Below are 14,545 nucleotides of genomic sequence, written 5' to 3'. Positions count from 1 at the left end.
TGAAGGCTTCTTTCCTCCCTCTGAATTCCTGCCAAAGCGGTGAACCGCAGTAAGTCCGAGGCGACGCCCAAGCCGAAACCGACGAACCACAGGCCGCGATCACGACATTTCTCCATTCTATCAGATCATCCGCTAAGCCGTGGGCGGGCATGAGACGATCACCACCGATTGCTTCTCTCACGGTCTCGTCGCTGATTCCATTCCCAGCTCAGGTCCTCTTGCGTTGGTCCTTCCTTTCCTCATTCCTTGCCCCCTCCCCGTCTGTGATTATTTGGATTTTACATTTATTGGTTTTATTTTTTTTGTCCCGTCCCGAAGCAATTAATCTGGTTCTGGTATTTTTCCTCCGAAGTTTTCGAATAATATTCTGCTGGTTTATTTTCATTACGGATTCCCATTATTCTGTTTAATTCCTTCTCGGGATTTATTATTTTTTTTAAAGACTCGTGCTCTCTCGTTCTTCTCTCTTGCGTACGTGGCTAACCGTCCCGCGTTATGCGACTTGTCGAAGTGAAGGTAGTCCGGATATCTTGACCTCTCTCCATCCACCTCTCTCTCAATTGTGAAATCTTTGCATCTCGTGTATCCCTGCCGGCTGCTGCCCCTCTCGCCGTCGCCTTGCTTCCCTTCCCTGACGCCTCCAGCTGATCTGGGGTTTGACAATCGGTCCGAGTGGATTCCTGCCGGTGGCATCATCTACTCCCGGTTCTTGCGTCTTTGGCTCTAAAGCAAGAAAGGCAAAGGCGTCTCAATTTAGTGAGGTAATTTAAAACGGGGGAACAGCAGAAAATTACTGCGTACTGCCCCAAACTTTGTTCGAAAAAGGGAAAAAATAAGAGGTCGAAATTAAAAAAAAAAGAGGCCCCGAAAAAAAAAGCCAGAGAAAAGAGGAGCAGCTCAGACGCAGCTCTAAAATCCTCCTCGCAGCCAATATGTCAGATGAGCAAATCGCTCGTCAGGCTGCCTCCAGCTTCGATAGGCTCGAGAATTTCAACTTTCTTCTCTCTCGACACGATCCCGCCCTGGCAAAGAGTCGACAGTACTCCTTCGACGCCGATTCTGCTGGCCTGGCACCGCCGCTCCAGAATTTGAATATGGACTACGACCAAACCGAGGGAATGGGCGGTCTGTCCGTCAGTTCCTACGACAGTATCGAGGACGAACGCAGCCCGATCGATGTGCGAGGGTACCCGTATGGTGAGTCGCAGTTTTTCTTTTTCCTTTTTCTTTTTCCCTTTTGGATCGTTGTGAATAAATGAGCCTGAACGTTGCATCGTTTGCGCCATCTGCCTGCCCTCTGGTTCGCGTGTCCTCTGAATTTGCCTCGGTCTTACGGCATGGGCGCCATGATGAGCGAGAGCTCTCCCATCTCGGGATTTTCTGGGGAAGAAAAGGCCCTTTTAATTCTTGACCTGCGTGCTGGGCGAACCGTCCAGCTGGCCCTGGCGGAATCTTGGCCAAAAGCTACGCTGGCATCCCCATCTCCCTTCTGTAACCGCGCCGCGCCTTGGTGTTGTGGTGCCGTTGTTCCCTTCCCACGGCCTCCGCCCTGCCAACGGGGGGCTTCATTTCCCCATGTATGCCGATTTCCTGTGATCCTTTTGGTCTCTTGCGCTATTGTTTTTAATTTTGCATCGGTCCTGGTTGGCTCGTCCCTCGGGGGTTGGTGGTATTTCGAGGGCGTGAGCACGCAATCCCTCACACCAATGACATCGTCGGAAACCTTGTCTTTGTCGGTCCCTTATCCGCGCATCTGCCATCGTGATCCTCACTCCAAGGGTTCGATCGCCCCCTTTAATACCGCTTTGCCCGATACGACTTGCCTTTCCCTTCCACCTTATCTTCTATCTTCTTCTTCCTTGGCTTTTTGAGGCGTTGCGTTCCAAACTCTCTCCATCTCCATCTATCCTCCCGTTCAACCCAGTTTGCTTACCGTACACCTCGACCAGCTACCGGGAACAAATCCATCAACTACACCCTGCCGGACCAAATGTTGTCCTACTCTGCTCATCCAATCTATCCGCCCATCTCATATGGCCCTCCTGACGACCTGGGCCATGCTCCGGGGGCTCTGACGCCCTCGGACGTCTCATCCTCTATATCACCGCCGAACGGACAAATCGGCAACACGAAATACAGCACGCAGATCTCCGGCGACCACATCGTCTCCGCTCTCGGCCAGGAAGAGCATGTCCGCCACGCCGCCGAAGAGGATCGACGACGCCGGAACACCGCCGCCAGTGCGCGGTTCCGCATGAAGAAGAAGCAGCGCGAACAGACGCTCGAACGTACGGTGCGAGAAACCACCGAGAAGAACGCCAGCTTAGAGGCCCGCGTGGCTCAACTTGAGATGGAAAACCGGTGGCTGAAGAACCTGTTGACCGAGAAACACGATGCTTCGAGCAGTCGCATGCCACCTCCCAGCGAGCCTCCCGCCTCGAGTCAAAAGAACAACTCCGCCGGAAGCGGGCAAAAACATATCCAGCCAAAAAAGAAGGGCGTGGGTACCGACAACTAAGGACTCAAAAGGAAAGCTCTTCTGATTTGATTTCTTCTGATTTGAAATTGTCCAACTCTTATTTATCTGCCTGCATCACATCGTTTTACTACTTTCCAGACATACTTTGAGTTTTCTTCTATTCTCAAGTGAGGGTTATATATCGGGGTTCATTGTTATCGGATTTTCTTATGGCCATGGTTTCCAGTCCAGTCTTTTTGCTTTTTTCGCATGATCTATCTGTCTTTATATGCTCTTTTCATCGGGGCGATTTGATCCGCCCACCTCGATGGAGACACGTGACGATGTAATGACCTTTGCCTTTGCTTTTTCGTTTCCTATTGTTCACTACGAGTGCCAGTATGAGTTGCGCGGATCCGTCAGTTATATATTCAGGCTTTTTTTATCGATATGTTTATCCCTGCAGGCCAGTGGCTTGGTTGTTTGGCGGGAAGGCTTTGTTCCAAGGTCTTGTAGCCCGCCGGAGTATGGAAAGGGATGGGAAGGGAATGGAATGGACGGGGCTTAGTGGAGTTGACGAGATGTAGTCTTATTTTTGATTCAATCCGACTGATCTAATTGACATTGACACGATTCTTTACAAGATCCATCCGACGAAGCAACACAGACAGAATCCTACTCAGAGCACAACACGGAATCCCTCGGCCCAAGCCCAGCCCGACTGAAGACCAGGAGGAGGAAGTGGAGTCCCAAATCCGGGGAATCACGTCTTCAACGCCCGCGCTGACATCACCCGGCTATTCGAGGCTAATTCCGGTCCAGGGAATCGATCGTCCGGACTTTTGTCGCTCGGCGGCTCTGATAGGTAGGGTGCGAGGTGTGCAGACCCAGTCGGTCCAATCTGACTCTGAGCCCGGCCGATCCTGACTTCCACGCCGGACTGGGGTTTTTGCGGACGCGCGGGTCGTGTGTCCGCTTTTTGCAGGTTTGATCCTGTTTCTGCAGGATATTAGGTAGGTGGGTGGGTTGTGTTCCTCATACATCGCAGGGTATATGGTGTGGCAGGCAGTTCAACTGTGTTCTCAGATCGGTAGGTGGTGCCTTTACCTTTACATATACTCATTTGGAAAGGGCTGGTTCGAATCAATTGCATCCTTGCGAACTCTATAATACTTTGTTCTCTCTAGTATATACTCTACTCATCTAGAGCAACTATTTTTATGACTCTAGCTAGGTATCGGTCTGCAGTTTGATGGTCAAAGACAAACTAGAAACACAGCATTAGCTGTCAATGGCCCTACTTCCAGGCCAAGGAAATGCTTTATTCTTGCACTGGTAAACACTCTCCTCTTTTGTCAATGGAGACAGGTGGATTTTCAAAATCGAGGTCCTCGATGGGGAAGTCAGTAATGTGTCTGTATGACCAATGGATGTATCTCTTCTACTGGGAAGAGAAGTAGAACCCGGCCAGTTAGAAGAACAATTAATTCATAATGGAAGCAGAGGCAATAGAAACTCGAACATTCATTACTAACGTACTCCCTACCCCTACCTGATAGACAATAAACGCAGTCATTCAATCAATAACAACCAACCAAGGAATAAATATAACCCTCCCAGATCGTAGTATTACATTATAACAATTAACCCCAAGCCTTCGACTTCGACTCGACGGACTTCCAAATGCATATAAACATGTTCCACATAGTCCAGTCTGAGATCATCCAGGCTCATTATTAAGTAAGAGAGAGGGGATGGAACAATTCACGGAATTGCAAAAGTCCACATAAAATCATCATGGAAACAAGTCACATTACGCAAGCAGGGATTCCCAATCCCGGAGTATCAGAGCGTGAAAGACGAAGAACATATTTGTTAAAGGAAGAGCAACACCCCCAACGTGAGCTGTGTGCTCTTGTGGCCCTAGTTTCCTTGCTGTTCGGTTTGGTGCTTAAACTTGAACAGGCTCGCGTTCTTCTTCTCGACCCCGGGGCTCGCCGTCGAGGGTGCTGGTCACTTCCTCGCCGTCTTCCACGTCGTGGTAGGTCTGGTGTTGATCGGCGGGCAACCACGAGTCCCGGTCGCCTCGCAGAGGCTGGTCCTGGCCGGACAGGTCAACGCCCTCGCGGTTCTTGGCGACGCTGTCGCGTTGGCGCTGGGAAAGGGTGCGAGTCCGAGTGGACAGGCTGGACTTCACCGAAGCCTTGGAGGTGACCCAATTAGACAGGGCTTCTTCGCAGTCCTGGATGACGCCCTTGCTCGCGTCGTATCCGTCGTACGCCGTGCGGGTTTCGCCAGGAGTGACCGGGGTGTCGTCGATGAGATCCAAGAGGTGCTTGCCGTAGCCCGCAATGATGGCCACCTTCTCGGAGTGCTCACGCAGCGCATCGAACTGGTACTGGAAGGCAGCCTTGAGCTTCTCGCGGGTGATGTTCGAGAGCTGAGCCTCGGCCACGAGCGATTCGGCCTCGGCGCGAACCAGCTCCTGCTCCAAAACCACGATGCGAGGCGAGTTGGGGTCCTTGTACTTGAGCTTGGCGATCTCGTCGGTGATCTTCTGCTTGCCTATGGTCATGACATATTAGCAACTAGATCTCGGAGGTCAGGAAGGGAACAAGATTAGGACTTACGATCCCGACTAGGCTGCACGGACGCCTCGATGTTGCGGATGCTCTTGATGGTCACACGGTACTGGTCGTAGCGATCAACGTAGAGGTCCTCCAACTCTCCGATTTCGTAGAGCAAGACACCAATCTTGTCGGTGACATCGGACACATCTTCGTCGCAGTTCTCACCCCAGATGGAGAGTTGTTGCTGTAGATCGGCTCATATCAGCTTCAATGCGTCCAACCCAGACTGATCCGCGCGATCCGAAAATGATCGACCTACCGCAGTCTCCATACGTTCCTTAGCGACCAATTCCATGCTGCGCATAACGTTCTTTTCCATCTTCACCAGCTGGGAGAGTTTGCGCGCAAGATCGGGGCCGAAAGCGCCGGCGGCGTTTTTGCGGAAGGCGTGCCCTGCTTACATTCGTTATTATGCTTATCATGACCGGGGATCCCGTCGCAATTGTCATTTAACTCGATCGCTGGTGGTCTGGCGTTCAATCGGAATCGGATATGGCGGAAAGACTTTCGATTTCACAGTAAAGAAAAAAAAAATACTCACCGAAGCCACCCTTGCCCATCCATCGGCCAGTCTTGGTTGTGGACAATGGCGGGGGCGGGTTTTCGATCTGCGAGGCGGTCGGCACGCGCGACTGGCGCATAGAATAGGTGCGATGCATGGTGGAAGCTAGATCCAGTGCAGATAAGAAAAGAAGGTTCGAAAAAGTAAGTCGGAATGGTTGAGAATCGGACGAGGCGGTATCTTTGAATCAAGGGTTTCCTTTGCGCAGGAGTGACGTGTACGAGGGAAGGCCACGGGATGCGACGGAAGGGCGACACACGAGGGCGAAGGGGGAGGAAGAGAGAAAGGGTGAGAGAGAGAGAAGAGACGAGACGAGCTGCGAGAGATGGGAAGTGCAACCTAAAGGATGTTTCTTGAGTCGAGCAAAGACCCACGTCTCGGAGTGATGACCTCGAGGTTCCCCTGGAAGCCCAACGACGAGGCAGCGAAAGAGTTGCAACGGGAAACGTTCGGTGACGTCGAGACTCGCCGGGGCGCTAGTCCCGATGGGGCAGGCACGCTGGCGATGATGAATAATGACGACCGGCCTGATTGTCCAGGCGCCAATTGCGCTTCCGGATTGGCTGCCCGAGGCTGCTCAGGGAACTTAATTAAGGGGATCGAAGGGGTCTGCAGGGGACCAGCATCGGCTCCACCGGCTTCCATCGCCATGGTGACTTGGATACTCTGCAGCCTGCCCTCTCGAACCACACCGCTAGGCACATCGGCAGCACGTTGGGATCGCCGACGTCATCGAGGGGCCTCGTTGTGATGTCATCGATTCCCCTGGACCGCGGAAAATTTGAGTTTGGCGATTCAATAATGTCATGACCACCGAGACTAGAGAGCGCTGGGTGGAAGTTGGAACTCAAAGGTCAGAAACGCTGGGCTAGGTGACTTCCGAGAGACTTTGAGGAACTCTACAGTGCCTTTTCATGCCCCGTAGAGATGTACAACGCTTGGACCATGTGCATGGAGAGTAGACCGTGAGAGAACAGCCAAACCAACCATATCAGATTCTAAAATCCAAATAAAGCACTAGATCTCGCAGACTCGGATGATCGACTCTCCGCATTCGGATCGTCCAGATTAGAGCCATCCTGCAGTTCGTGTGGTGGGCTCGCTTGGTTCATGGCTCGCCTGCAACGTCGTGGGACGGAGGGTGGAGACTGTCCATTACGCGACAATTTAAGACCCTGGCAGCTGATTCTTCAGAATTTCATCGAAGGTCGCTCCAAATTCTTGGCATTGGCACTACTACTTCCTCTGTCGGGTTTTCCGTTTCTTACTAGTCTTCGCGTCACCACTGTCGGCCTGCTCAGCCGCCTCGCCATCGCGTGTCCCCCGCTTGGTTCCTGTCGTTCGTCCGCCACGATTTCCAGGGGATTCCTCGCCGTCTACCTCAGCCGATTCGGTGTGATCGGCTCCGGCTTCCCGCCGGAGTCGACTAAACGCCTTCTCCATGCGACTCTGGCCCGCGGCTCGAACCCGTGGCGCAAACGCCCCGGCTCCTTGAGGCCCGTGGAAAAAATTGGTGATGTTGGACTGCGTGCCCTCCTGTTCCCTCTGATTCATGTCCCGAATGACCGGCACCAATACCTCGTCAGTTCGTTCCTGGCTCCATCCGATCGTCGTCATCAGGAAGTGTCGTAGGCTGTGGAGATCGGGAACGCCCCATTGGAAGGGAGACGGGTCCGAGTCGACTTCGGGCTCAAAGTAGGCCTCGTCGACTCGGCTGTCCGGGAATGACGGAGGCAGGAATATCTTCGTAGCCTGCTTCTTGAACTTCTTGTAGAAAGCAGCATGCCCGCCCTCGGCCATGTTGACTCCCATTTGAACCTGGGTCCACCAGTCGCGGAATTCTTCTAAGCTGGCGAATTCCGTGATGATCTCGAGCGCCGTTACAGGCCCGATTCCCGGAATTCCTTCGGTATAGTCACTACCGAGCAGATGGGAGAAACTGATCAGCTTCTGCCGATGAAGAGCATATTCCTTTTCGAGGTCAGAAGTAAGGTAGCACTCGACAAACTTGCTTTGGTTGAACATGTTCTTGTAGATGCGGGTACCACCAAACAGGAAGCAATCGCTGTCGTCGGTGATGATGCCATCGACTAGGCCCAGCGAGACTAGTTCTGCACACTGCGCTTCGGCCTCCATGGGCGCGGTAACATATGGTAAGCCAAACAATTTCAGCAGTTGCTGACACTCGGTAATCATGATCTGCGATACCTCATCTGCATCGCGACGATCCTTCTTTTGTTGCGATCGCAACTGCTTGAGTTCCTGTTCGTAATCAAAAGAGCTCTCGCCCTGCGGCGCAGAGTTCAATGTGGCTGCAAATCGAACATGTTCCTCGCCTTCAGCTGCGAGCTGTCGCATCAAGTCCTCATCTTCAGGGTCCGAAAATTCTTCCTCTTCCCTGGCGAGGTTTTCGGCTTGAATTAGATCAAGGGCAGCTTGAGGTTCTAGCTCGGTAGTGACATTTTCGGCTGCTCGCCTTTCCGGCGAGATTGTAACATCCTCAAATTCGGGTGATGGCGACGCTGCGGCGCGTGGGGCTGCGACCGACTCTTGTGGTTGAGTTGGCACATCTTCGAATTCAGGTGATGGTGATGGTACAGTGTGTCGTTCGGTGCCCGACTCTTGTGGTTTGGCTGCGATGGCCTCAAATTCAGGCGAGGGCGAGGGTCGCTCATTAGTTTCTTGTTTGCTGGTGTCAACTAGTTGTTCCTCGTTCTTATCTTCTGCGTCTGGGCCGATTACTGGGGATTCTGGAAGATGAACGACATTGTCTTGTGCTGCTAGTGGCACAACCCCAGGGACCGTGCCGGTTTCTTCGTTCTTGGGGCTTGGAACAGCAGCAACTTGAGGTGCATCGTTTTTACCTTCTTCCACATCCGACTCCAAATCAATGATGTCGTTTGGGTTTGAAGGCTTGTCAACGTCGATGACCTGAGGAGATTCGTGATTCTTCAGGAAGAAGTGGTCCGGAGTCATGCCTATGTCCCGACGGATCGGCAATGGGCTATCATAAGCGTTATCTGTAATGAACTCGGCTTTCGAATTGCTCCCTGAAAACCACGGCGGAAGAATAATGTTGCTCTCTGATTTGGTGCTGGGCTCTTTTTCAAAGCCACCAGCATGTTCATAAACCTTTTCATTGCTGTATTTCTCATGTCCAGGCGGCTTGCTGCGTTTCATGGACTCAAACGGTAGAGGCCCGTCGAAAGGGTGGTCGATGACCGGGCGCTCAGCACTAGTGTTAATCGGCTCTTTTTTGGTTCTTTTTGATTGCGCCAAAGCGGCCCCAAAATCTAGTGCGTCGTCGTCATCACTTTCTAGGCTCATGGCTTTTGTCGCATCATTGCCTGGAAGAAGATGGGAGGTGTTTCTATTAAGTTGAATGTCGGGCATGTCATCATCTTGTTGACCTTCAGACTCGAGTGACATTTGTATCGCTCTTTGAAGGTCTTCATCTTCACCCTCTTCAAACAAGCCGTTGATATCTCCGTGGCCCTGCCGCAGGGCTTGGCTGTTACTATCTGGAACAAATAGCGAATCGTCCTCGAAGTCTTGTGACCTAGCACTGGCTCTTCTCCCGGATGTCCTTTGCATCTGCTGCCTGACTGAATCGTCAAGAACGCCTTCTTGAAGAAAAGGGAGTCGAGGAAGTCGGTTGAGACCCTCGACAGGCACATCCTCGAAGCCGTCATCATCATCAGAGCTATTCTCTGCTGGAAGAATCTCTTGCATTCCGTACTGGTCGACGTCAATCGGCTTGCCCTCGCGGCCCTCATCCTTGTTTCCGACAACACCGAGGACCCATCCGCCTTCAACCGTATTGTCCTTCACTAGCACATACTCCTTGCCTCGTTCACCGGCAATTCTCTGTCCTGAGTTGTAAAATGCTTCTTCACCGTTCATGCCGTTGATGTTCATCAGGCGCTGTGTCAAATCATTTCTCTCCTTGACTCGCTCGATCTGAAATTTCGAGAAGGCCATGCGATCGGGGAACATATGATCTAGCTGCTCCTTTGAGTACCCCATTCGTAGACGACTCCGAAGCCTAGCCGCGTTCAGGATGTTATACCGATCTGTAGCCGGAAGACTGATGAAGAACGGACTGTCGAAATCAATCTTCGAAAAGTCGTACAAATTAATGTCTTCGCCCCGATGAAACTGTCTTGCGTATTCCTCAAGCTCCTCCTGTGACATGATACGCGGGTCGTTCGGAGCACCCATCGATTCCAGCGAAACTTGCATGTCCGGCAAATGGTAGGCATCTTTCTTTTTAAACGAGCGACCCTGCTGCTTCTCTTTGTCCGTCATAAAAGCCTCCTCCGCATAAACCGGTCTATCCGACACTTCCTCTTCTGCCTGCTTGGCCGTCGCATTCTTGCGCCTGGTAGCCTCTTCCTCGGCAGTCCTTTGCATCTGTACGGCAAGGAGCTTCCCGGCCGTGCGCACGGCATCTTCTCTGCGGCCCTCTCGACGTTTCTGCCGGCCCGCTATGGTCTGTCGCTTGAGGATCGGGGCGCCGCCGTCAAACACAAAGACCGGTTTGATGCCAAAGTAGAGCAGTTTGCATATTCGACGGAAGAAACCCACAATATGGGAGTTACGAAGCGCATTCCCCTCTTTGTCACGGACCGCCTTCAAGAACTGATAGATCCAGATCGAAGCGTCGACGGCCAACCGCCTCTTGTTGAGGGTCTCGAGCTTGATGGGCCGTGCGCAAGGCTGGACGACGTTCCAGAGCCCGTGAACACCCATGATGGCGGGGTGACGGGGTGTCTATTATTATTATAGGATGGCTAGCGGTTGCGATAAAAGCATGGCTGGTACGAGAGGCAGCGATATGCGAAGATACAAGGATCCACCGAGCCAGTCGGCGATCCTGACGACATGCGAGAATCAAGTCTCGCTTCTTCGCGTCGCCACTTCTGGAGGCGCGATGTCACGTGTGGCATTATGCCGCTTCGGGGAAGGCGGCGTGCGGTGGGCGCGTTACATAATCATTCACAGACAATAGAAATTCTGGAATTTCGCGATGGAAGATCGAATCTCCATGCGGGGAACAGAGAACGTTTGGACTCGATTCTACTGTCGGAAAGCCAGTCAGCCGTTGTGCTTTGCTGGTTGCACCCATGCATTCCTCGCTCGAGGTCAGTCATGACTCCAAAGGAGGGACGTGTCCTGGCAACTGCTGACTCAATTACCAGCACATTGATGCTTGTCTCCCTATAACTGCGTTAAAAGCGTTTGATCTGGGAGACGACAGCTTCGTGATCGAGGGCCAAGGGCCATATGTGCGGCTTTTTGATGAGCGCACTGGAAAGCTGCTGGGCAGTTTAGAAGTCTTCAAAAGAAGTAACATCCATGGATTTATCGTTCTCGGCCACGAGCAGCGGGGCAAAGATGCATCTACTCGGTTTCTTATCTGGGGAGGCGAATCTCTGCGGGTGATTGACCTCTCGGTTACACATGATGCCGCCTCCGGTGAACCTGAAGTTTCTCTTCGGACAATATGTGCGGAGTATGTGGCTCCAGATTGGATCATGGCCGGTTGTGTGCCTGAAGCGGACACTGCAGAAGTAAGAGCTTACATGGTCACTGCTCACAATGCTGTTCTTCGTCTGCTCCTGATGGATGGGGGCTCTTCGGAATATGAGAAAAGCATCCATCTGGACTATCTAGTGGCTGGAGTTAAGACTCTTCTCTATTCCGCTGACACTGTTTCGTTCTCATCCTCTCATATATTGATCGCCGCCGGGACAGTCTTTGGCGAGATCATTGTTTGGTCCTGCTTTTTGGAAGAGGACCAGAGCTCTACCTCTAGCGCCGTCGCCTCGATCCACCATTTTTTCACCGGACACGAGGGGTCCATTTTTGGAGTTAGGATTTCTCATGGAATCACATCCTTGCCTGGTCGCTCCACCGGAAGATTTCTGGCTAGTTGTAGTGACGATAGGACCATCAAGATTTGGGACATTTCCGATTGCCAAAAGTCGTCTCGCCACGATCCTTCGGCTTATTCAACCGATGGTTTCGACCTGCGAAGCACCGGTTTTGGCGACAGTGCACTTGGTACCGAGTCTTGCATCGCGAGCGCTTTCGGCCATCAGGCGCGGATCTGGAATGTGTCTTTCCTGCCTACACAAGCGGGAGAGGAGTGTAAATTGAACCTGGTGTCGCGCGGTGAAGACGCAACTTGTTTTGTGTGGGATCTCAGCTGGGATCCTTCTTCCGAGAAATCGGAGTTCAAGCTAAGCGAAATTTCCTTCGTGCGCCAACACTGCCAGAAACACATTTGGGCCTCGGATATCCGTAGGGCTGGCACAGAAACGATGGTCTATACTGGTGGCGCCGACGGTGCGCTGAAAGTCTTCAAATTAGAAGTTGGCGAGAATGGGGCCCTTGTGCTTCCGAATCGGAATCGGCGCATTAACTACGTTGTTGATTCTCATGACGCTGAGCCCAAGCTGGAGAAAACCATGAAAAAGTTTGGATTTGTCTCCCCGGACTGCTTTGTCGCAACCACTACCCAAGGAGAGGTTCAAATTTGTCGGGTCGAATCTCCAGCATCAGCTGAACGCTACATCTCTAGGGAAACGATATCGGTGGAAGAAGACCTCCGTTCATACTGTGCGATTGCCGGTCTACCGCAGTATGGATTGGCACTTTTGGGGAATGCTAGAGGATCCATACGGTTATACGACCACAACACCAAATCACTATCCAGAGTGGCAGAAACGAACCAAATGCCGCAGGGATTCTTTGCCCTTGATTATGATCGCAGCACAACTGAGTCTGGGACTCTCTACTTTCTGACATCCCATGCGAGATTTGACAAGGCCGAATTATTCATGGTCACAGTTTCCGAGAATGAAGAACCGCAGATGAAAAACATCACAGTGTCTCTTCCCAAACGCTTTATCGTGGGGGATGCATCCTTGATTTGTGGCAATCGGTACCTGGCACTCGGATCCCAAGGTGGCTCGCTTGCCATATACCAGCTGGAATCGACAGAGTCGGTCTTGCAGCCTGTTTTAAACGAGTACATCCACCCGGAAGGCATCAATAAAGTTGAATCTTTCTATTCCCTCTTCGGCGAGGCCGGAAGGTCGCAGAATTTTTTCTTCACTTGTGGCCGAGATGGATTTTATGGCATCCATACGCTAGATGAGAAGAAACAGGAATCGCAAGGACAGTCGGTCTCTCTTCTAACATTTCATCGTTCAACTCCGCTTCCCAGATATAACATCGCGGGTGCCTATGTTGACAAGGTGTCTGGCGATCTCATGTTGCACGGGTTTTCGGGCACGGATTTCATATTATGGAATGAGTCTACTCACTCCGAGTCCGCCAGAATGACCTGTGGTGGTAGTCATCGAATCTGGGCCTTCCAACCCAGCTATACGAGCCCTGGTTCGGGCCTGTTAGTATGGCTACAAAACCACCTCACTGCGTTCCAGATTCAGGGCGATGCCAACTGGGTTTTGCGCGCGGGCAGCCACGGACGAGAAATCAAAACCATGTGTGTATCGCCTCCCAATGATGAACGAGGGACGCTGTATGCCACTGGAGCCGAGGACACCGCATTGCGTATATTCGCGCCGATTGAGCCGGAGAAGGAGAGCCGATGGGGTGCGTTCAAATGCCTGCGGGTTCTCACGCAGCATCAAACTGGATTTCAGCACGTGGCCTGGTCAAAAGACGGGAAGTTCCTCTTCACGGGGGCCGCTAATGAGGAATTCTTCGTGTGGAGGATTCGCTCGATTCCTCTATTTGGGTTAGTGGCCAATCTCGTGGCCTCGAGTCCCAAGAGTCACCCCAGCTCCGATCTTCGCGTGACTAGCTTCGACATGATCGAGATCGAGGGCGCAGCAGAGGGTGACTTCTTACTCTGCTTGTCTTACTCGAACTCTACCCTCAGGGTATGTATAGTCCGTCTCTTATCTTCTGCGCCCGGTTGCACTGACATCTATAGATCTTCCGCTACACCTCCTCAGCTAGTGAGAACAGCTTTACGCTCTTGGCCAAGGGCACATATACCAGCAATTGCTTGACAGAGGCACAATTCATCCTCCGCGACTCGTCGCTGGTGATGCTGACGGCGTCCACGGATGGATACCTCACCCTCTGGAACCTGACGTCCGTGATCGACCCATTCTTCGCCATCTCAGCGGACTCCTCGACCTTGCGTGTCAAACAGCCCATCGACGCGGCAACGATAACGCCTGAGGAAATTACCTGCGAAAACAGATACCAGATCCATTCCAACAGTATCAAGGCCGTCGAGATCGTGCACATATCCGATGCGGCATCGTTGATCATTGCCGGCAGCGACGACAACGCCTTGACGCTCTCGCTCCTGAACACGAATTTCACGCATGCCGAGGCCAGCGACCACGCGTACACTGTGTCCATCCCCGATGCGCATACGGCATGCGTCACAACGATCAAAGTACTCGACCAGCAGCTGTCTTCCGATGGCAAGATTACTCACATCACTGCTGCCTCGTCCGGAAACGACCACCGGGTCAAGATCTGGAAGATCGAGGTGGATGCGGCGAAGGAGGGATTCGAGGCGATCCAGGTGCAGAATGTGATCGACAGGTACAGCACCGTGGCGGACATCTCGACGGTGGACATGATCCGGGAAACGACGGGCGATACGAAGCTACTTGTCTGCGGAGTTGGGATGGAGATGATGGGCGTTCAACTGCATTAGCGATATTAGAATCTCGGAAACGACGGAATGGCCATATGCACGTATATAGAGTGAAAGAGAAAAGGAATTCTAGAATTAAAAAAAATCAGCTGAATCAGCTCAGTGAGCTCAATATGCAGTTGGTGAGACCTCGACTTCGGAGACCGAAAACCCGTGACCAAAAGAGTATGGGAAAAGCTCCG

At 52.3% G+C, this 14,545-nt stretch overlaps 4 protein-coding genes across 4 annotated transcripts; 2 read left to right on the top strand and 2 right to left on the bottom strand.

Annotated features, from left to right (window-relative positions):
* Positions 1-632: 632 nt before the first annotated feature.
* P170DRAFT_245124 (bZIP transcription factor) lies at positions 633-2,633 on the top strand. The gene is made up of 2 exons (XM_024842977.1): positions 633-1,197; positions 1,950-2,633. The coding sequence occupies exons 1-2, from the start codon at positions 933-935 to the stop codon at positions 2,516-2,518; spliced, it is 834 nt and encodes a 277-aa protein (XP_024700807.1). The 5' UTR covers positions 633-932; the 3' UTR covers positions 2,519-2,633.
* Positions 2,634-3,962: 1,329 nt separating this feature from the next.
* Positions 3,963-5,760, bottom strand: P170DRAFT_439253 (Eisosome component PIL1/LSP1 family protein). The gene is made up of 4 exons (XM_024849800.1): positions 5,630-5,760; positions 5,348-5,484; positions 5,089-5,272; positions 3,963-5,023 (listed from the first exon to the last, which is right to left on the bottom strand). The coding sequence occupies exons 1-4, from the start codon at positions 5,745-5,747 to the stop codon at positions 4,410-4,412; spliced, it is 1,053 nt and encodes a 350-aa protein (XP_024700806.1). The 5' UTR covers positions 5,748-5,760; the 3' UTR covers positions 3,963-4,409.
* Positions 5,761-6,886: 1,126 nt separating this feature from the next.
* P170DRAFT_413773 (ssDNA endodeoxyribonuclease RAD2) lies at positions 6,887-10,520 on the bottom strand (the record flags this gene model as incomplete). Its single annotated transcript, XM_024846992.1, has 2 exons — positions 8,417-10,520; positions 6,887-8,269 (listed from the first exon to the last, which is right to left on the bottom strand). The coding sequence occupies exons 1-2, from the start codon at positions 10,400-10,402 to the stop codon at positions 6,887-6,889; spliced, it is 3,369 nt and encodes a 1,122-aa protein (XP_024700805.1). The 5' UTR covers positions 10,403-10,520.
* Positions 10,521-10,715: 195 nt separating this feature from the next.
* On the top strand, positions 10,716-14,380 carry P170DRAFT_512182 (tRNA (34-2'-O)-methyltransferase regulator RTT10). Its single transcript, XM_024854963.1, has 3 exons — positions 10,716-10,794; positions 10,852-13,566; positions 13,620-14,380. The coding sequence occupies exons 1-3, from the start codon at positions 10,777-10,779 to the stop codon at positions 14,361-14,363; spliced, it is 3,477 nt and encodes a 1,158-aa protein (XP_024700804.1). The 5' UTR covers positions 10,716-10,776; the 3' UTR covers positions 14,364-14,380.
* The last annotated feature ends 165 nt before the right edge of the window (positions 14,381-14,545 follow it).

Source organism: Aspergillus steynii (genome assembly GCF_002849105.1).
Source record: "Aspergillus steynii IBT 23096 chromosome Unknown P170scaffold_7, whole genome shotgun sequence".
NCBI lineage: Eukaryota > Fungi > Ascomycota > Eurotiomycetes > Eurotiales > Aspergillaceae > Aspergillus > Aspergillus steynii.
The sequence above is the reverse complement of the archived record's forward strand: the minus strand, read 5'-3'. Positions and strand labels throughout refer to the sequence as shown.